This window comes from Scylla paramamosain, chromosome 26 (assembly GCF_035594125.1).
Source record: "Scylla paramamosain isolate STU-SP2022 chromosome 26, ASM3559412v1, whole genome shotgun sequence".
Classification (NCBI taxonomy): Eukaryota; Metazoa; Arthropoda; class Malacostraca; order Decapoda; family Portunidae; genus Scylla; species Scylla paramamosain.
The window spans coordinates 13,385,001-13,407,500 of record NC_087176.1 but is presented as its reverse complement, the minus strand read 5'-3'; the positions used below and the strand labels follow the sequence as shown (position 1 = coordinate 13,407,500).

At 39.9% G+C, this 22,500-nt stretch overlaps 1 protein-coding gene and 1 non-coding gene across 2 annotated transcripts in view; one reads left to right on the top strand and one right to left on the bottom strand.

The window, feature by feature from the left end:
- LOC135113836 (probable glutamate receptor) overlaps nucleotides 1-21,572 on the bottom strand; it is a 23,798-nt gene extending 2,226 nt beyond the window's left edge. Inside the window, exons 1-12 of the mRNA XM_064029455.1 lie at nucleotides 21,364-21,572; nucleotides 17,101-17,301; nucleotides 16,119-16,363; nucleotides 15,453-15,551; nucleotides 14,415-14,687; nucleotides 13,594-13,700; nucleotides 12,668-12,674; nucleotides 11,803-11,874; nucleotides 8,024-8,181; nucleotides 3,755-3,960; nucleotides 2,954-3,168; nucleotides 118-374 (exon numbers count right to left, since the gene is read on the bottom strand). Of these exons, the coding sequence (XP_063885525.1) occupies nucleotides 118-374; nucleotides 2,954-3,168; nucleotides 3,755-3,960; nucleotides 8,024-8,181; nucleotides 11,803-11,874; nucleotides 12,668-12,674; nucleotides 13,594-13,700; nucleotides 14,415-14,687; nucleotides 15,453-15,551; nucleotides 16,119-16,363; nucleotides 17,101-17,278 (1,817 nt within the window). The 5' untranslated portion in view covers nucleotides 17,279-17,301; nucleotides 21,364-21,572. The remainder of the gene's footprint in view (nucleotides 1-117; nucleotides 375-2,953; nucleotides 3,169-3,754; nucleotides 3,961-8,023; nucleotides 8,182-11,802; nucleotides 11,875-12,667; nucleotides 12,675-13,593; nucleotides 13,701-14,414; nucleotides 14,688-15,452; nucleotides 15,552-16,118; nucleotides 16,364-17,100; nucleotides 17,302-21,363) is intronic.
- On the top strand, nucleotides 13,992-14,063 carry Trnad-guc (transfer RNA aspartic acid (anticodon GUC)). Its single transcript has one exon. It is a non-coding gene; the product is annotated as a tRNA-Asp (tRNA).
- Nucleotides 21,573-22,500: the final 928 nt, after the last annotated feature.

Sequence of the window (22,500 nt, the reverse complement as noted above, 5' to 3'; positions counted from 1 at the left end):
TATATATATATATATATATATATATATATATACATATATACACACATTAAAATATAGTTTTCTCTATACAGACGGCAAACTCTTATAAAAACTCCAGCTATTTTCTGTCTCACGTACTCATGATTGAAGAGCAGCAGGAGGGGCGAGTCCTTCTGTAAGGCCATGGCGGCACTGGACCTGAAGATGGTCTCCGGGAGTTGGTACAGCTGGCAGTTCTCCTTAAGGTTGTACACATAATAGTGCTTCTCGATCAGAAAGACAAATTTCTCCTTCACCACCTTTTTAATTCCCTCGTCTATGGTGCCCACGAGGTTGTCAGGGTAAGGGGCCGTGAGACGAGACCACACGCGCTGCAGATTGGGGTGCTTGGAGGTCTGCGGGATGGTAAGGAAGTGGAGGTATTTACTATATGGTAAGGGAGGTGAGGCAGACTTGTTAAGCTTGTGTCTCTCATCAAAATTTTCAAAGGTCACGGAGATGTTTAGTTGGGGTCTTATGGGTGTTTTTTTTTTTTTCATTGATGATGCAGAATCCTCGTTAAACAATCACTAGAATCATGAAAACACTCTAGAAAGTCCCAATATCGTCCGCAAGAGCCTGTTCAAAGTAGTCGAGATAGAGGCCTGAAACGTAAGAAATACGTGCCTAAATGCAGAGTATGAGATAAATTTTGCCGAAGCCCCCTGAAAGTAACTGGCTGACGGAGATGTGTGGGGAAGGTGAGAGAGGTACTTCTCTTACAGTAGAATTAATAGATGGTGGTTAGTGTTGCTGCCTGAACCCAGCCACTGGGAGAGCAAGCCAGCTCAACTCAGTGCCGGTCCCAAGCCTGGATAAATGGGGAGGGTTAGCAATAGGAAGGACATCCAGCTGTAAAAACCTGTGCCAAAACCATGGAGCGAAGTCAAGAGTATGAGAATACAGCTAGGGCGTCCCCTGTATGCGACGCGCAGGAGCCTCGCCTTGCTGCTGCGATAAGTGGGAGAAGGCTACCGTGTCCTGGGCGGGCACGGCTAAAGAAGATAGTCCAAAGAGTTCGTTCCTTAAATGTGGGGAGCATGACGGGAAGGAGTAGAGAAGTAGCGGATGTGATGAAGAGGAGAAAATATAGTTTTCTCTATACAGACGGCAAACTCTTATAAAAACTCCAGCTAATTTCTGTCTCACGTACTCATGATTGAAGAGCAGCAGGAGGGACGAGTCCTTCTGTAAGGCCATGGCGGCACTGGACCTGAAGATGGTCTCCGGGAGTTGGTACAAGGCCACAGATGGGTACAAGCTCTTTTACAGTGGAGCAAACAAGGAAGGAAGAGGAGGTGTGGGAGTGGTATTGGATGCTGAGTGGAAGAAACACATTGTGAATGTAAGCAGGTGTAGTGACAGAGTAATAAGCATTAAGCTAATGTATGGAAAAGTCACGATTAACATGATCAGTGCCTACGCACCACAAGTCGGCTGTAGTATTGAGGAGAAAGAGGATTTTTGGGAACAGATGGATGCACAAATCACTGGGATGGGTGAGGAAGAGAGAATCATCCTTGTGGGTGATCTGAATGGCCATGTGGGAAGAAATAGAAATGTTATTGAGAGAATACATGGGGGATGGGGTGTGGGAGAGAGAAATGATGGTGAAAATGTGGTGGATTTTGCAGTGGCTTTCGACATGGCAACCTTGAATACTTTTTATAAGAAGCAGGAAAATCAGATGTGGACATATGTGGAGGAAGGAAAAGTCAGATCGATTTCATAATGTGTAGGAAAAATAACTTGAAGGAAATAAAGAATTTTAAGGTTATCAATGGCGAGAGTGTCGCACCTCAACACAGGTTGATCGTGATAGACTTCGAGATGAAAGAGGAAAGAATGGGCAGACAACAACGAACATCAAGAATTAAATGGTGGAGGTTGAAGGATCAGGAGTTGAAAGCGGAGTTTAAAATCAAAGTGCTGGACAGGATGGTAGAAGCTGAAGATCCAGACACATGGTGGACAACAAACAGCAGGCACATAATTGAGATAGGGGAAGAAGTATGTGGGAAAACATCAGGCAAGGACCCCCGAAGGATAAGGAATCTTGGTGGTGGAATAATGAGGTGAGAGAGAAAGTTAAGGCAAAGAAGGAGGCAAAGAAAATGTATGACAGAATGGGAAATGAAGAAACAGAAAGAGCCTACAGAGAAACATATAAAGAAGCGAAGAGGTCAGTAGCACAAGCAAAAGCTAGAGCAAGGGAGGACATGTACGATAAATTGGAAACCAGGAAAGGTGAGAAGAGGATATTTGCACTACGAAAAGCTCTTTCTCTTTCACCGAAAAATTAGCATGAGCCATGATCGAACTCGCAACTTTGAGACCTTGACCTCAAAAAGATAGAATCGTTCTCTTTTAATCTTTTCACTGCTGAATAATTTTACCTTTTATTAACTAAAGCAACTTTTTGGGCATTCATTTTTGTACTAATGCCTCTCATATAATTATGTGGCTTAAGAGAGAGAGAGAGAGAGAGAGAGAGAGAGAGAGAGAGAGAGAGAGAGAGAGAGAGAGAGAGAGAGAGAGAGAGAGAGAGAGAGAGAAGAGAGAGAGAGAGAGAGAGAGAGAGAGAGAGAGAGAGAGAGAGAGAAATTAACTTTTTTTTTTTTGTCCACGTAAACAGAGTTTACTGTGGTGGTCTGAATAAAAAAAAGAAGTCTATATCAGTACGGATTGTAATCTGAAAAACTTCTGGTCGCACCTACGCTACTTTCAAAATGCTCTAATTGAAGTGGCACGAGTTTTAAGGGAGTTTTTTTTTTCTGGTTCTATTGACAAAGCAACATTTTTTTTTATTATTATTATTATTAATAACAGGAGAAACACTCTTGAGAACCCAGTTAATTATCTCTGTATCACTGGAAAATAGTCATGGTGAAAGAGCAGAGTATTTCTAAATACGGACTTAAAGCGGTTAACTCACCTTCAGTCTCTCCTCCTCCGCGTTGCCTTTCTCCAGTCCCAAGGTGTGTGTCCCCGCCTTCAGTAGGCCCTCAGTGTCGGTGAAGGGCGGTGACAGGATGGGCACGGCTAGTGAGGACACGAGCACACTAGTATAGAAGGCTATCATGAGCCAGGACGTCGCCACCACTGATATTTGTAGCAGTCTTCTGGCGGGACCCGAGACCTCCATGTTTCCTAAAGGCGGTGCAAGGGCGGGTCAGGGAAAGACTTGGGGAGAGAGTGAAAACAAACAGTATGTTCGTATTTGGATGGCCGTTTAGGAAAAGGATGATTGATCTTGGAGACAAAGAAGATAGGGTGAAGTTGATTGATTGACTGACTAATAGATTTTATGGCACTGCAAGATAAGAAAAAAAAGTAACACCAAAGATATATGAAGCTGACAACAAAAGGTCGAGTGAAAGGAAAAACACTGATACCCTAACATTACTGTAAACAATAATGCCTATGTTGCCTGTGTCACCTTAACTAAGAGTCAGCGAGAGGAAGACGAGTGACAAGAATATGACTGATACATTAAACATTACAACAAACTATAATCCATATTTTACATGTGTCACCTTGATGAAGAGCCAGCGATAGGAAGACGAATGATAAGAGCAAGACTGATACATTAAACATTACTGATAGATTTACTGAGACTGCCAGATAGGGAATAAATAAGAACCAAGCAATAGAAAGCAGACAACAGCAAGGGGAATTATAGAAACAAAACTGATAAACATTAATACAAACTAAAATTCCCCGTGTTGCCTGTTACCTTGATTAAGAGTGAGAGATTGCATAGTGAACCATGCCTCCTGTAAGGTGACGGGTTCCAGCACAGGGGAGCGGGCCGCCAGCAGATAGTAGATGAAGGGTATCGCCAACAGAAACGCCAGGTAGGCCAGCCAGCTCCCACCTTCTAGTTGTCGGGTAAATTTATCCCACATATGAGGCTCAGGTGTGCGGATGATCATGTGGTACCTGGTGAGGGAGGGAGAGGTGAGAGGGAAAGAGAGAGTAAGTGGATTTGTTTACTTTTGTTATCGTTCATCTTGTTTATAGAAAGATTTATGGAGTCATGAAATCTTGGTGGGTGTGAAGTGTTTTTTTTTTTTTTTTTAACGTCCATGCATGCTTTTTAATACCATTTGTCTTGTTATAAGATGCTGTAATATTCCATAGTTTGCAAAAAATAAGATTAAACCATTCGTAATTTGACCAAGTGGCACCTCCGAGGCTGCGACAATGCAACCGTCTGTCCGTCACCTCATAGCTACACGCATAGCACACCCACAAGTGCCGTACATTTTCAACTCCTCTGACAGGTAAACAAAGCCTTAAAATGTATTTGTGTATAGAACATTTTCTACTTAAAATTACACATTTTTTCAACTCTTTCAGTATTTGCAGAAACTCGCGTTACACCCTGTATACATACTTATCCTCAACATCCATAAATATGTCTAATCTTTCAAAGCTCCCTAATGATTCAGCACTAACAATCTGATTACTGAATGCATTCCATTCATCTACTCCACTGTTTGAGAACCTATTCCTTCCTATCTCTTTCTTAAACATAACTTTTTTCAAGTTTGAACCCATTACTTTTTGCTCTGTCCTGATCACTGATTCTGAGAATTTTGCTTAAGGCACCCTTGTTATATCCGCTATACTACTTAAAGACCTCTATCAGGTTCCCTCTTCACCTGCGTCTCTCTAAGGAATGTAATTTTAAAAACATCAGTCTCGTTTCGTAAGGAATAACCCTCATCCCCTGTATCACGGTAGTCATTCTCCTTTGTAATGATTCTAATAGACCTATATCTTTCCTGTGATATGGGGACCAGAACAGCACAGAATAATCTAGATAGTGTGTGACCAACATCAAATATTACTTCGGGACCTCTACTTTTACCACTCCTAAATATTAATCCTAATACCCGATTTGCTTTATATCTGGCCTTTATGCATCGTTTTCTTAGCCAGAGATCAAAGCAAAATATTACTCCTAATTTTTTTCGTTCTGTGAACTTATCAGTGCTTCGTTCTTTATTGTGTACCTATTGTGTGGGTTTCTACTACCTGCGCTAAGTACTTTGCATTTGTTAATATTAAACTGTATTTGCCATCTGTCTGTCCATTCGTTCATTTTATCCAAGTCAGCCTGCAAGGCGATGGCATTTAAGTCTCACCTAATTGATCTACTATATTCCTGTCACCCGCAAACTTACTGACATTGCTACTAATCCCACTCTCCAGGTCATTAATATGTATTAGAAAGAATAATGATTCTAAAACTGATCCCTGTGGCACCCTACTTATTATTAAATCCATCTCGGATTTAGAGCTCTCTCTCTCTCTCTCTCTCTCTCTCTCTCTCTCTCTCTCTCTCTCTCTCTCTCTCTCTCTCTCTCTCTCTCTCTCTCTCTCTCTCTCTCTCTCTCTCTCTCTCTCTCTCTCTCTCTCTCTCTCTCTCTCTCTCTCTCTCTCTCTCGTCTTTTAACACAAACGCAACGAGTTTTAAACAAGTACCAGACAACCCTTTTCCCCTCTGTTGTTTATAAAGTTCGTTCATTAAGATGTAAATATTTATCAGTTGTGAAGCAGAGCAGAAGGCTTCAACTAGTACATGAAGGTGTCCGTGGGTGAGGCAGATAACAAGGGGGAGAGAACAAAGATGTTTTAGAGTACTCGTTGATGTTAAGCAGATTTTGTAGAAGAGACGAAACAGTGTTGGTTAGGAAATAATGAACCCTGATTCTGATCGTCTTTCTCCCCTCAATTCTTTTATTATCTTATGTCTATCCCTTAAAATTCTATCTCTGCCATTTTATTTTCGTATTCAGTCACCTTTTTCCTATTTCTACTCCTCTTTATCTTACTTTTACTCCTCTTTATCCTTTTCTGCTCCTCTTTATCTTATTTATACTCCTGTATTTTATTTCTGCTTCTCATTATCTTATCGTTATTCATCTTTATCTCTCTCTCCCCTATACTCCTCTTCATCAGTCTGCCTTTCTTTCCTTTATACACTATACTCTCATCCTTCCATTTTGGTCTTGTCTTCGCCTTACTTTTTCCCCTCTGTTTTTTTCCTTCTTTTTTTCCTTCCCTTGTCTGTTTGTTTTTTTCCTCCCCGTGGTTTTCACTTTTTTTTCCCCTCCCTGTGTGTTTTCTCTCTCTCTCTCTCTCTCTCTCTCTCTCTCTCTCTCTCTCTCTCTCTCTCTCTCTCTCTCTCTCTCTCTCTCTCTCTCTCTCTCTCTCTCTCTCTCTCTCTCTCTCTCTCCCCCCCCCCCTTGATTCACCTTCCCTTGACAGTTACTCTCTTCCTTCAACTGGAGATAGTTAAATGAGTCCACTTTTTTTTTTTTTTTTTTATGAAATTGAACAGAAAATAGCTTCTTATGTCTCTTAATGGGGAGTTTTCGGAACTAAACCGCTAGATGTCGTTGCTGCTCATCTAACTGTAGGAAAGAGAGCTAAAATATTGTTGCAGTAAATCCCAGGTGCGTAAAGATGCATAGAACATTGATCATCATGAAACTATTGAAATGATGTATCGACTTTTCAATATCCGGTATGGATAATATTGTGGTCAAATTATTTATTTATTTTTTTTTTTTTTGTGTGATTATCGAGTAAACTGGTAGCATTATCTTAAATAAAGCATATTACAAGTTTAAAAACTATTGATTTGGACAATGAAAAAAATATAAAAAATCACACTGTACTATATAGTATGACATAACCTACTCAGTAACATGGTGATTGATATATGGCTCTAGTTTTTTTTTTTTTTTTTTGTGGGGATTTTAGCATCCCTCTCACGAAGCGAGCGACAAGGCAAAGTAATCGAGAACCAAAACAAACATCTCTCAGGCGATCCTGCTGTTGCTGTAGTGTCCAGCTACCGTAATCCATTGCTTAGGGTGTAGTGGAGATGGGCACCGCACCAACATTCAACTTCTTGTCCAACAACGTGTTTCTTAAGTTCAACCAGCGCGGCCGAGTCAGGTGTTTGTTTTGGTTAGAGATACAGCATTACTATCGCCAGGACACTCGAGTTGCCAATTTTTTTTATTAAAATTACCGTTTCCATAAACTAGGAAGGAGATCTATGTAATTTGGACTTTTTGACTGTCACAGACATGTTGCCTTTATGTTTACTGTCGTCTAGATTAAGACATTTCCAATCAAGAGTGTATTCATTTGGAAATTTTAAGATGACCAAATAAATCTAAATGCCGATTCACTAGAAAATCAACTTAATACATTTGTTCATGAAAAGAGTTTGATTTTACTTGTGTTATTACTTAGAAGGGATTACGTAGAAAAAATATTTTATATAAGCCCATTGCATCTTCATGTAAATAGAATAACACTGTAGTTATAGTTATCTGATATTGCTTGTATGTGAGAGAAGAGTTTGTCTGTGCTGCTACCTGGTGACAACCACTAGTTCTGAAAACTCCCCATTGTATTATTCTCTCATTATGACTACTCGTATTTTTAAAGGTCACGAATATGATCAGTCGAGTTCTCAAGAGTGGTTTTTTTTTTTTTTTTCGCTTGGAGGCGTAGAATCCCTATTAATTATTTCGCTGCTGGTAACACATTCTTTCCTTCCTTGCGAACATTAAGTAATTCATTTTAGCTCTACAGGAACCATAAACAGTATTCTAGTTATAAACCCGACGATACGTATTTAATCTCTTAGGCCCCTTTGGTTTTTTTCATTGCGACAACAGGTTTCTCTACGATAGTGGAAGTGTTAATAAATAATGTGCTGAACACTGAAAAGAATAGACGATCACTAGACTTATGAAAACAGACTTGAAAACCCCAATAACTTCCCTTATAGTCTGTTGAAAATAGTCAAGATATAGAAAAGTGTGAGAATAATAGTAACTAACACACACACACACACACACACACACACACACACACACACACACACACACACACACACACACACACACACACACACACATACACACACACACACACACACACCACACACACAAACGTTAATACTAACACCTACTCCAAATCCCCGTAAGGGTAGCAGAAGTCGAGGGCCAGAGATCTCTGGTAGGTCTTGTCCAACGCTGCCACAATAACATCCGCCCGTTTCTCCACCACCTCCCCTACCAGCCCAGTCCACTTTCCGTTTATTAGTGAGCCATACTGGTCGTCCGGGGACTGTTTGCACTCATACCTGTTTGGGAGTATCAGAGAGAGAGAGAGAGAGAGAGAGAGAGAGAGAGAGAGAGAGAGAGGTAATGGTAAGAGAGAGGTAATCTTTAAGGTATTTAAAAAGCTTACTGAGTTTTGAAGCCGCAACAATGAGAATTACATTTTTTTTATTTTATTTTATTATTTCTATTTATTTTTTATTTATTATTTTTATTTATTTATTTATTTATTTATTTATTTATTTATTTACTTTTATTTTATTTTATTTTATTTTATTTTATTTATTTATTTTTTTATATTTATTTATTTATTATATATATTCTTTTTTGTATGTATGTGTGTGTGTGTGTGTGTGTGTGTGTGAAAACCCAGCAGATCGTCCTATCCTCCATTTTTTTTTTTTTTTTTACGAGTATTACACGTAAATATTTTTGTCGTTCTTTAGTGTTCTTTCTTCTTTTATGAGAGAGACAATAAGTGGATTCTTTTTCTTGACTGTTTTTGTTCTCCCTCCCTCGTGCATGAAAACTATAAAAAGAAAAGAAGTTGTCACGTTATCGTAATCGCTTAACGCATGCATTACCCTTCAATGTGTTCGTGACGATTCTAATAATGTTTTAATATAACTAAAGTGTACTTTCAATAAACTTACATATGTACTTTGTAATAACTTCTATAAATATAACGTGTAAGTAGATAAAGATAGGTGTGCTTTATTCAAGAACTGCAGGTACTGGGACTTCCCTTATTTTCTTGTGTGTTTTTCCTTTATGTTTTGTTTTGTTTGTTTGTTTGTTTGTTTGTTTTCAACATATCTATCATTGTCTTTTTAGTAACTACTCTAATCCTACAATGATATAACTAAATTATACATTCGTTGTTCATAATTTTTTTTTTTTTTTTTTTCTTAATGTAGGAGGGACACTGGCAAAGGGCAACAAAAAATCAATAAAAAAAAATGCCCACTGAAATGCCAGTCCCATAAAAGGGTCAAAGCAGTGGTCAAAAATTGATGTATAAGTGTCTTGAAACCTCCCTCTTGAAGGAATTCAAGTCATAGGAAGGTGGAAATACAAAAGCAGGCAGGGAGTTCCAGAGTTTACCAGAGAAAGGAATGAATGATTGAGAATACTGGTAAACTCTTGCATTAGAGAGGTGGACAGAATAAGGTTGAGAGAAAGAAGAAAGTCTTGTGCAGCGAGGCCGCGGGAGGAGGGGAGGCATGCAGTCAGCAAGATCAGAAGAGAAGCTAGCATGAAGATAGCGGTAGAAGATAGCTAGAGATGCAACAGTGCGGCGGTGAGAGAGAGGCTGAAGACAGTCAGTTAGAGAAGAGGAGTTGATGAGACGAAAAGCTGTTGATTCCACCCTGACGTCTCAGAACACCTAACTTCATAGAAGCTGTTTTAGCTAGAGATGAGATGTGAAGTTTCCAGTTCAGATTATAAGTAAAGGACAGACTGAGGATGTTCAGTGTAGAAGAGGGGGACAGTTGAGTGTCAATGAAGAAGAGGGGATAGTTGTCTGGAAGGTTGTGTCGAGATGATAGATGGAGGAATTGAGTTTTTGAGGCATTGAACAATACCAAGTTTGCTCTGCCCCAATCAGAAATTTTAGAAAGATCAGAAGTCAAGGGTTCTGTGGCTTCCCTGCGTGAAATGTTTACCTCCTGAAGGATTGGACGTCTATGAAAAGACGTGGAAAAGTGCAGAGTGGTATCATCAGCGTAGGAGTGGATAGGACAAGAAGTTTGGTTTAGAATATCATTAATGAATAATAATAAGAGAGTGGGTGACAGGACAGAACCCTGAGGGACACCATTGTTAATAGATTTAGGAGAACAGTGACCGTCTGCCACAGCAGCAATAGAACAGTCAGAAAGGAAACTTGAGATGAACTTACAGAGAGAAGGATAGAAACCGTAGGAGGGTAGTTTGGAAATCAAAGCTTTGTGCCAGACTCTATCAAAAGCTTTTGATATGTCCAAAGCAACAGCAAAAGTTTCACCAAAATCTCTAAAAGAGGATGACCAAGACTCAGTAAGGAATGCCAGAAGATCACCAGTAGAGCGGTCTTGACGGAACCCATACTGGCGATCAGATAGAAGGTTGTGAAGTAATAGATGTTTAAGGGTCTTCCTGTTGAGGATAGATCCAAAAACTTTAGATAGGCAGGAAATTAAAGCAATAGGACGGTAGTTTGAGGGATCAGAACGGTCACCCTTTTTAGGAACAGGTTGAATGTAGGCAAACTTCCAGCAAGAAGGAAAGTAGATGTTGACAGACAGAGCTGAAAGAGTTTGACTAGGCAAGGTGCAAGCACGGAGGCACAGTTTCGGAGAACAATAGGAGGGACCCCATCAGGTCCATAAGCCTTACGAGGGTTTAGGCCAGCAAGGGCGTGGAAAACATCATTGCAAAGAATTTTAATAGGTGGCATGAAGTAGTCAGAGGGTGGAGGAGAGGGAGGAACAAGCCCAGAATCGTCCAAGGTAGAATTTTTAGCAAAGGTTTGAGCGAAGAGTTCAGCTTTAGAAATAGATGTGATAGCAGTGGTACCATCTGGTTGAAATAGAGGAGGGAAAGAAGAAGCAAAGTTATTGGAGATATTTTTGGCTAGATGCCAGAAATCACGAGGGGAGTTAGATCTTGAAAGGTTTTGACATTTTCTGTTAATGAAGGAGTTTTTGGCTAGTTGGAGAACAGACTTGGCATGGTTCCGGGCGAAATATAAAGTGCATGAGATTCTGATGGTGGAAGGCTTAAGTACCTTTTGTGGGCCACCTCTCTATCATGTATAGCACGAGAACAAGCTTTGTTAAACCAAGGTTTAGAAGGTTTAGGACGAGAAAAAGAGTGAGGAATGTATGCCTCCATGAGGTAGGCGCACACTTGTTCGCATCGTACGGACGGCACGCATCGTACGCATCGGATTTTAGTATTCTTTACATTATTTCAAATGGGTCTGCGCGCATTTGACCGCGTCGTACGCATCGGACATCGGCAATGCCGACGAGGATCCCCGAAAGAGCATTCAATCCGATGCGTACGAACGATGCGGATGGAGTATGTCCTTCCAGAGAGAGCTCAGCTTCACAACTGCGGGTGGTGAATGGTCCAATGCCGACAATGTGCGCAGAAAATCCGATCCGTCCGATGCGTGCCGTCCGTACGATGCGGACCAATGTGCGCTGACCCCAAAAACAATCCGATGAGTACGATGCGTGCCGTCCGTACGATGCGAACAAGTGTGCGCCTACCTATGCCACCTCTGTTATGCGCTCAGCACACAAAGACGGGTCTCTGACACGGAAGCAGTAGTCATTCCAAGGAAAATCAGCAAAATACCTCCTCAGGTCCCCCCAACTAGCAGAGGCAAAACGCCAGAGGCACCTTCGCTTAGATGGATCCTGAGGAGGGATTAGAGTGATAGGACAAGATAAAGATATGAGATTGTGATCGGAGGAGCCCAACGGAGAAGAAAGGGTGACAACATAAGCAGAAGGATTAGAGGTCAGGAAAAGGTCAAGAATGTTGGGCGTATCTCCAAGACGGTCAGGAATACGAGTAGGGTGTTGCACCAATTGCTCTAGGTCATGGAGGATAGCAAAGTTGTAGGCTAGTTCACCAGGATGGTCAGTGAAGGGAGAGGAAAGCCAAAGCTGGTGGTGAACATTGAAGTCTCCAAGGATGGAGCTCTCTGCAAAAGGGAAGAGGGTCAGAATGTGCTCCACTTTGGAAGTTAAGTAGTCAAAGAATTTCTTATAGTCAGAGGAGTTAGGTGAGAGGTATACAGCACAGATAAATTTAGTTTGAGAGTGACTCTGTAGTCGTAGCCAAATGGTGGAAAACTCGGAAGATTCAAGAGCGTGGGCACGAGAGCAGGTTAAGTCATTGCGCACATAAACGCAGCATCCAGCTTTGGATCGAAAATGAGGATAGGGAAAGTAGGAGGGAACAGAAAAGGGGCTACTGTCAGTTGCCTCAGACACCTGAGTTTCAGTGAGGAAAAGAAGATGAGGTTTAGAAGAGGAGAGGTGGTGTTCTACAGATTGAAAATTAGATCTTAGACCGCGAATGTTGCAGAAGTTAATGAAGAAAAAGTTGAGGGGGGTGCCAAGACACTTAGGGTCGTCGACAGAAAGGCAGTCCGACCTGGGGACATTTATGGTCCCCCTCCCCAGATGGGGACTCCGAGGCTGGTGTAGGAGTCGCCATGATGATTTTAAAATTTTTGAGTGAAGGGTGTGTGTGTTATTAGGTGCTTGTAGTTTTGTGTGGAGGAAGAGAGTTGTCTTTAGAGGGCAGGCTGTGACTGCCCCCTTGTGTTGTGAGACACAAAGGGAAACGTTCAGTGAGGTCACAGCTGGATTTAATGATAAGTTCACAGCACCCCCTGAACAGTGCTTTAGACCTCACTGGGAGTAATTATCGTTTCGGCAGGTGTCTACTGCCTCCTCCTGGCATTTACAGTTTCGTTCCTCACTTAATACACAGTAACTACATCACACCCTCATTACACACTCAAACCACTGTAGCATAACCCGTATTCACACCACATACGACAGGGAATGTCTAGCTCAACCTTGACAGATCTTCCTTGAAATTATATCCTTCCTCTCCGCTTATCACCTTGGCAGACCTGATATGCCCACCTTACCTAATTGTTCGTGTAATTGAAATGCCACGGATCACACCTTTCTACCAGCTGTGTGTTACAAGTGCGTGTGTGAAGTGTACCCAGTGACGAGGCTGTGACGCGTGCGGTGGTGGCGACGTGACGGCGTTATTAACAGTGTTGTGTTAGCTATGTGACGAAAAAAAGGTCTGGTACACTCGCACTCATTTATTCCTCCCCGTTCTGGGTGCTCGCTCGAACAAGCAGGGAAAAGAAAAAATGTTGCTGGAGGAAAAAAGAGACAGATAAGTCCCGTTTTTTTTTTCTTTTTTTTTTTTTTTGAGGGGGAGGGGTTGGCTTGCTCGAGCGAGCGCCCAGTACTGCCTGCCTCTGACTCCGGCTACAGGGGCGGGGGGACTAGTAAGACTGTACGCAGCGTTTTATAAGAGGATATAAAACTGAGAGAGAGAGAGAGAGAGAGAGAGAGAGAGAGAGAGAGAGAGAGAGAGAGAGAGAGAGATCGCGTGAAACACTAGTTGAATACAAAAAAATAACGTTCCAGAGAGAGAGAGAGAGAGAGAGAGAGAGAGAGAGACGGGGGGGGAGAGAGAGAGAGATCGCGCGAAGCACTATTTTAGTATACAAAAAAACAACGTTCCAGAGAGAGAGAGAGAGAGAGAGAGAGAGAGAGAGAGAGAGAGAGAGAGAGAGAGAGAGGCCGCGTAAATCACTAATAAATATGCAAAAAGCGTGTTCCAGAGAGAGAGAGAGAGAGAGAGAGAGAGCTGTTCAAATACTCACGTGAAACCAAGTTTTTCTCTTAGGAGGTCAAACATCTCGCCCATGTAGCCACCAATCTCAACTTGTCCCTGTATCTCTGTTAGCTTGTTGAGTGTGAAGGGATTCCACTGGCAATAGAAAAGGAATACTAAGACAATAATATTCATGGTACTCAAAATACTTGATAGTCTTCATTTTGTAAGTGTTTCCCCAGCATACCCCCGCGTTTTCTGTGGCATGTGATTTTGTGTGAAACTCTTCGATCCTTTTCATTGACAATACCTTCCTCCTCTTCTTACAATAGTTTCGTCAGATACCTATTTGTACTACACGTCATCATTATTTGTATTAGCTTGGCTTCTAACATGCCACCACCTATTAGATTATTCTTTTTAATTAGTCATTGTTTGCACACGTGTTCCTCGGTAGTATAGTGGTTAGTATCCCCGCCTGTCACGCGGGAGACCGGGGTTCGATTCCCCGCCGGGGAGGTGTATATATTTTTTTTTTTTTTTCGAGGAGGTATATATATATATTTTTTTTTTCCCAGTAAAGAGAAGAAGTAGTAGTGTTGGGAAGAGAAACCAGCGTAATATGAATAATAGAAAGGAGTAAAAAAGGTTAGGAGAAATTTTCGCCTAGGAGGACTGATGACGATGATGACAAGAAAAGGAATAGTGATAAAAGAGAAAGAACAGGGGAAGAACCGTTAGAATTCGTAGGCAGTAAGGGAGAGGTTTGGTGAACCGCCTATCCTTGCTATGGAATCATAAACACCACTGCTGTGCTACTAGTGGTGATGATAATGATCAGTTATAAAACTACACACACATAGTACATACACTCTCCGTCACACAACGCAGATGCAAACCGCTCAAGTTCTTCCTCCTGGTGATGTAATTTTCCGTTGGGAAGAAGGCTGTGGCGTTATTTAGGCCTTCTCTCTCTCCCCTGTGTTCCAGTGCCTTCGATCCGTTCTCGAGACAGTAATTGTATTGTGCGTCAGTAAGTTGCCAGTGTCCCACCTTTGACACTCGCTGCGGTAAATTGGGAGCCGCTTGGTATGTCTCCCATAAAGCCACGCCATCACCGCGCCCCCACACTCCCACCATCACCTGTAGAAGGGACATTAGTGGTAGGATGGCTGTGGTGTTGAGAGAAGTGTGCTATGTGCAATAGATATTATAAGAGAGAGAGAGAGAGAGAGAGAGAGAGAGAGAGAGAGAGAGAGAGAGAGAGAGAGAGAATAACAGTTGTATATGTATAAAAGAAATGGATACACTGAAATAAAGTAGAAATTACAAACAATGGGAGAGGAAAGGTACATGTTTTTTTTATTTATTTATAAAAGATCAAATAAACAGGTGATAAATATAAACTTATTTATCTAAAGATACTCGGATAAAGAGGTAATTACGGTGCCTGCTAGGATTGCTAGAAAGTGTTACTTCTCCTGCTGATAAAGCATGCTTAGAGGAATCTAGGAGTAATAAAAAACCGCATAAGACGCGAACTAAACCAGATCTTTCAGTCTAAACGCTGCAGATAATAAAGGATAATTTAGAAAGGACATACATAAAGTGGAAGTAAGACTGATATTAGAAAAGAAAACGTTTAGAGAGATCTAGGAGTAATGGAAAACCTTACAAGACACAAACTAAACCCCATCTTTATGTCTAAGTGTTGCAGATAACAAAGAATAACTTTGTATCAAAATAAGAACATTAGGAAAGTGCAAGTAGGAAGTCGGAAAATAGAAAAAATAAATAAATGAAAATACCAGGAAACAAAACTTTCAATCTAAGCGTCGGAGGTAAAGGGTAACTTAGGAAGAACATAAGGACACAAGGGGATATGTAGACGTAACTTTAAGGACTCACCTGGTTATCAAGTGGCTGGTAGTGTGTGGGTGTTAAAATCTCCAGGTCCTCCCCTATCAAAAGCCACGACCCTCGCCTGGACGCCTCCCACACGTTTATCTGCGGAAAGGTTAACTGGTACAATATTAAAGCTGTCTTAACGATGTAGGTATTAGACGGAAGGTTGTGTGTTTGTGCCTGCCTGTTTATATATCTATTTTTGTTACTAATGCGCTTGTTTTTCTCTCTTTACTTTTAATGAACACGAGATGACACTGAAAAAGGTAAAGTAAACTATGTGAATGAAAATGAAGTAAGGAAAAGTACAAGAATATACAGGAAATATAGAATAAAGAAGAGGATAAAGGGAAGATAACGAGGCGAGAGATTAATGATCTAGATTGAAAGAGAGAGAGAGAGAGAGAGAGAGAGAGAGAGAGAGAGAGAGAGAGAGAGAGAGAGAGAGAGAGAGAGAGAGAGAGAGAGAATATATATAGTTTGGTTTCAGCGCTCACTATTTTACTTGGTATTTTAATTTATTTTTTTCTATTTTCAACCCTTCAGTTTGCATTACATTGGCGTTGTGGTGACAAATTTGTGTTGCTTTGTTTTGTTTTCCTACTCCTTTGTCCACACACACACACACACACACACACACACACACACACACACACACTTATAACTCACCTTCTGAGCATCATAAAGAGCAATGGCTGTCGGGAGCATAGCGACGAAAAGAGGTTTCCTATGATTATGAACGTGGTCTTGGTTAGAGGCACTTGCAGGAAAAGATGAGGCTTGTCCTGGGGAACTAGTGACGGGAATGACTTGTAAGAGAGCATCAGGGTTCTGCGCCAAGTTGATAAATGCCACAGTCACTGATGAATAGCTTGTCAATAGCATCCTACCTGCTGCCACTATTTGTGCGCCCTCTGAAATTAAGATATGCATCAAGGGAAGAGCTATAGGGAACATAAGGAGGATAGTGAGGAAAGTTAGGTAAGAAGAAAATATTGCGAGATTATATAAGAATAGGTACTAAACAAAGAAACAGTAAAATATGTAAAGAGGGAGGAGTTATTGTGGAGGATATGCATGAGAAAGAGAATGATGTAAAGAAAGAAAGAGGTTACGAATTTATGAGATTACATTAGAACACATTCCAAGAAAATGTTGGACTATAACGAGTATTTCAAATGGATTATATAATATTACTAGCACCCTACAGGATAGGATAGAGAACAGTATAGGATGGAAAGAATGGCATATAACAGTTAATAGGATAAAAAGAATGGACAGGAGAGAATACATGATGGAAAGAACTATAATGGACATGAAACAAGATTGAAATTGAATATTTATTGACAGAAAAAAAAATGCAATATAGAGGAAGTAGAAAGTAGTAGCAGGGATAGGCAATACAGAATGGAAAACTTGCTGAAAGGAATTACGAGGAAAGATTTATCATACTCCTCCTCCTCCTTCTTCTCCACCTCCTTTTCCTCCTCCTCCTCTTTCTCCTTCTCTTCTTCCTCCATCTGTTACCATCACTACACTATTACATCTCATTATATCATGAATATTTCGAATCGTCATAAGACATTCTGCCAACAGACATCCCTTCTTTTTTCCTGCCTTTTCTTCCCTTCCTTTCCCTTCCCTTCCTCACCTGTCCCATTGAAGATAACGTGCACCTCCTTGTAGAAGTAGTGACTGATGTATGCTTGAAGGAAAGGAATCAGACCAGGCAGGCATAGTTTTTCATTCCCCTCCACTGGCGTTATCATCATCATCATCATCATCATCATCATTATTACCTCTATAATCAGTACCGTAATCATCACCATCGTTGTCGCTGCCACTATACGATCTGAAATAACGAAAATATTTTCCTTTTGTTATTTTTTTTTTCATCTGTCATGCCCTTTGAGTTCTTTATATACTCTTGTTATACACTTTTATGTTATACATCTGAAACAACGAGAATACGTTTCCCTCGTCTGTTAATCTTTATACACCATAGTCACCAGTTTCTAGTCCTTTACTAATGCAAGAATTAACCAATATCTACACTCTTTCATCCCTTTCACTGGTAAACTCTAACTCTTTGCCTGTTTCTGATTCTCCCTCTTCCTGTAGGCCTTTCCTCAATCATTTGGTGTGCATGAGAGACACGTTAGCTACTCACTAACTGGACAAATGTTAGGTAAGGGTTGCGAGGCCCTTTACTTAGAAAACGAGAATTCTCGAGATCCATATCACATGTGCCACGGTAATATGCCTGATAAAACTGTACGTACCAGCCAATTTTCTCCTGCGACCGTGCAAATAGCAGTCACGCAAAGTTTGCAGCGTGGGTTGTTTCTTCACCTGCTACACTCATTAAGACTACCTCAGCAGAGTCATCCCTTGAGAGTTATCATGCCGTTGCATTATCTGGACGTCATAAACAAGACTACCTTTACTTAAGACTACTTCAAGCTAGGCAGGCTTCGAGAATTTTAATCTTACTGCATTACCCAGAACTCATAAACAAGACTTGAAGTACATTCTTACGTATGATTTTAGTTGTCACTGAACGATTTTATGCAGCTCGCGCAAGAAGGATCTCCACGAACAAAATGAGTAAAAAAATAAGTTAATTCTCTGTTTTAGCTGCAATTGCTTACATACATTCTTCCTAAATTTAATGTATTCCTCTAATGACAGCCAAAATGAAAATGCGATACTGACCCTCAAGGAATTAAAATGATCATAGGACAATCAGGCTTCGAAAATAATAATCTTACTGTATTGCCTAAATATCATTGATACAGCTTCCTTCTTCAGGACAGTCAGACTTTGTGAATGCACATCTCAATGCCTCACTTAATAATTATAAATAAGAGAGAAACAGAAGACCACTTTACTACAGCCATAACCTTAAAAATATACATCTTACTACATTACTCCATACCAATAATACCTCATCAAAAGACACTCAGTTGCACAGTGAGGATAATCACTTCCGTAAATACTTCACCAAGACGCAATAAACATTCCATCATTCCTATTATTCTCATAAAAACTTAACATTAGTAGCAGGAACCCACTAGGTGAGTGCTATTCTCTCGAGACATGAGCTTGCAAAACATGGCACTCCAAAGAATTGGGAGTGAATGAGAAAATGAAAACGTAACAGCCACATAACATCGGAACAAAGATGAATTGTCAAGGCAGATGATTAAGACATACGTGTAGAGGCAATAAATCAGTGCAAGGAGTACAGTATATGTGTTACAGACCTCCAGTCTTTTTTTTTTTTTACGTGTCCAAAAAAGAAAAAGACAAAGAAAGAAGAAAAAAATTCAACTTTCCACTACCAGAAGTCAAATGAAGTAAAAAAAAAAATAAATAAATAAAAACAAGAAACATAAGGGAAGCTGCAAGAAGTCATTAGGTCTACACGTGGCAGCATATACGTACACCTGTAATCCCCAGAGTTAAATTGGTTCAAAACTGAGAAAGTGGATGTGCAGAAAACTATGTAGTTGCATGTGGATGTGAGCATATTACTTCATGGAAACTATACACCCATGTGAAAATTTCTATGTATAGCTGTGGTGTTAATAAGAAAAGTAAATACACAGTAAAAGAAAATAAAGTTAGGGAGAACTAACGTAAAATATAACATTAAAAAATTACGACACAAGTCAAACAGAATGTAAATACCTAATACACACGTTGACACATTAAAGAAACAATAACACACACACACACACACACACACACACACACACACACACACAGAGCCAACCAACATCATTCCCCTAATCCCTCCTTCCCTTCCTTTCCCTCCCCTTCCCTCCATTCCACACCCTCTCTCTCTCTCTCTCTCTCTCTCTCTCTCTCTCTCTCTCTCTCTCTCTCTCTCTCTCTCTCTCTCTCCCTCCCTTCCTCCTTCCCTTTTCTGCTTCCCAAGACTTATATTTCTTATCTTAAATTCCTGTTGACCTTTACTATTTATGGCCTACTGCAAAATTCATTTCCTGTCACGCTAATAGAAAAATAAATTGAGTCTCTACGTTTTCTATCATTCCCTATTTTAGTTTTCATTTTTCCTCCCTTACCTGTCATTCCGTAGCGTAACTCTCTCACCCTTCCATTATGCTTGATGTTTCATGACATACGTCATTCCTCGCGCCCCAGTGACAGTTGCCAGTGCCTGTATATGTAACATGTGGCGCTTTTTTCCTCCTTGTAATACATCATTCATTATGCAGAACGGGTCATGTAAGGTACCTCGCTCTTTGTTCTTACTTTCAGTCACTCCGTCAATACTGTTTCAGCTCTTTTTCGTTCCTCCGTCAGCCTTTTATGAACTCTTCGTCAGCCCTTCTTTACTTCTTTGTCAGCTTCTCGTCAGGTTACCACAGGAAGCATAACTTAATAGGCATGATTATTTATACTTAACGACCGTGTAGCTTTGTAGTTATAAATCCTTAGAGTAAAAATAAGCCCCGTATTGTTAGGTCGGGCCTAGAGAGAAAGAGAGACAGATGGATAGATATTAACTAACCCTTTCATTGCGATATGCACCAATTAACACTAAAAACATTGTGCAAAATCTTAACACCTACGAGAATATATATATATATATATATATATATATATATATATATATATATATATATATATATATATATATATATATATATATATATATATATATATATATATATATATATATATATATATATATATATATATATATATAGCGTACAATTTCTAACCTTTAAAATGTTTAGAGGTTTTGAATAGAAATAAATATCTCACTGGTTTGTGATTAAGGAACAATGCGTGATTAAGGAACAAGGACTTTCAAACGCTGGCTGATTTGAAAGTCATCCAATAATATTTTTTTTTTCCTTTTTACACGCATCGTTTTATTCATAATTTTCTTATATTGGGCCTTTATTTTATACATCTAACTGAATGTCATCTTACTTCGACTGTGTAATATGGAACATTTTCTGCACATTTGCTAAATCAGAATGCCATATATTTCACTAAAATCCAAAAAGAAAAGAATATATATAATGATCATTGCTTTATCTTTTCACTGGGGCGTTATGACAAATGGCAAAATTGAGTTCAGTTAAACGTATCTTAACCGAAAGGATTTCATTGCAAGTCAAAATTTCTACTCAGGTAAAATTTCACGCACCGCACAAAGTAGTTAGCGATTCCTGTGACGTGTTTCTAGTGAACACAACGCTCCACTGACCCGTATTCTGTAGTGTTTGAAGTTTGTAATTGTTTGACGAGCTCGTGCACTAAGTGTGGCTTAAGGATAAAATACAGTTACGAATGCGAGGAGTGCAATGAGGAGGAAATCAAATGGAAGAGATAGTAAAAGATGATTGGGAGGAAGGTGAAATGACAGAAAATTAACACAAAAGTTGAAAGAAAGAGGATGATTCAAAGTCAGGGGAATGAGAAATAAAGGAGAAAGTGAAAGGTGATTAGGAAGAAGGTGAAATAATAGAAAATGAAAGCAAAAGTGAAAAGAAAGAGGACGATTCAAAGAAAAAATTATAAAGTAAAAAAATAGATATAGATATATATGATGAAGAATGATGAAATAGAGCCAATAAATTAAAGAAAAGTATAAAGAAAAACGATGATAAAAGAATTATGACAAAATTACCCAACAAAAATGGAAAAAAACAAGAGAGAAAAGATTAAATGATCCAAAAAGAAAAAAAAAGAAAAGAAAAACAAAAAGAAGATGGATAACAGGATTAGATTATCCGAGAAAGGAAAAGAAAAAAAATAAGGAAAGAATAAATTTAAACCTAAAAGGAAGATAGCTTATAGACTACAGGGATGAAAGCATCGACAAAAGGTGAAGTATTAGAAATAGCTCAGGCGTTCACCGTAAAATACTCACGAGATCGTTGTATGAAGTGTATGAATAGATTCTGATTCCACCATTCCTCTTGGTATCCGTTACAGGAAGAAAGAGAGGCGGTAGGTGAGTCAGCGGCAATACATGACAATACTGGGTCTCTGCTCTGCGCCTCACCACACGCCACGAAACACTGACAGTCAGACAGCTGGCGCCGAGGAGCAGTCCTGCCAGTTCGCTAAATAAGTGATGCCCCAGCCGTCACGGAGAGACAGCCACTACTATACGAAGAGATCCTTTTATCTCTGTACGCGTGTGGATCTCTGTACGCGTGTGATTTCTTGATACTCAAACACAGATACACCAAGAGCTTAATAATAGACAAGAATAAATACGAGTAATTAGATATCAAGAAAGTTTGCGCAAAAGAAAGGTAAGTAAGAGTCTACGTGGTGCTAATAGTGATTTGCGTGCGTGACAGTGGAAAGGATGGAAAAAGACAGGAAAAGATTTCTTATGCCGCCATATTCTGAAACACTTCTGCCCGCATCTCCACTGCTTTCAAAAGGACGGTTTTAATGGTTTTAGTGATAGTTTAACAAGATCTGTACATTATTAACAAGAGAAACACTCTTGAGAACCCTGCTAATCACCTATGTGGCTTTTGAAAATAGTAGTGGTGAGAGAACAAAGCGTGAAACTTTCGCTGTTGCCTTAAGAAACCCATAGACGTTACGACTGTAGATCAGGTTCTGTAATTTCGTTCTAACTCCCGGCCTCAGCTGCATTGCCCATAGACATTCAGTTTTACATCAGTTCTTAGACGTGACAGAGTGCGGACATGGTCTCTCTACTCAGCGATAAGGCTGTGCTCTTGAAGCCATCGCCGTGTCATACATCGCAGCAGAACTAGAGAAATCCAATCGACGAAGAAAAACATGGGTCAATGAGTGGGTAAAGAAGAGAAATTAATTGTCTCATGATTGCCTACTAAATGGACTGAAACTTGATCCTGACTTCATGGATTCTGCAATTTTTTTTATTGTTTTCTGGAAGCAACTCCTGAGGTTGTTTATTTATTTACTTTTTTTTTAGCAATACAGTCTCGAGTAGCCGTTGTATCCTTTTCTTTCTTTCTTTATTTATTTATCTAATAAAATATCATATGCTGCATTCATT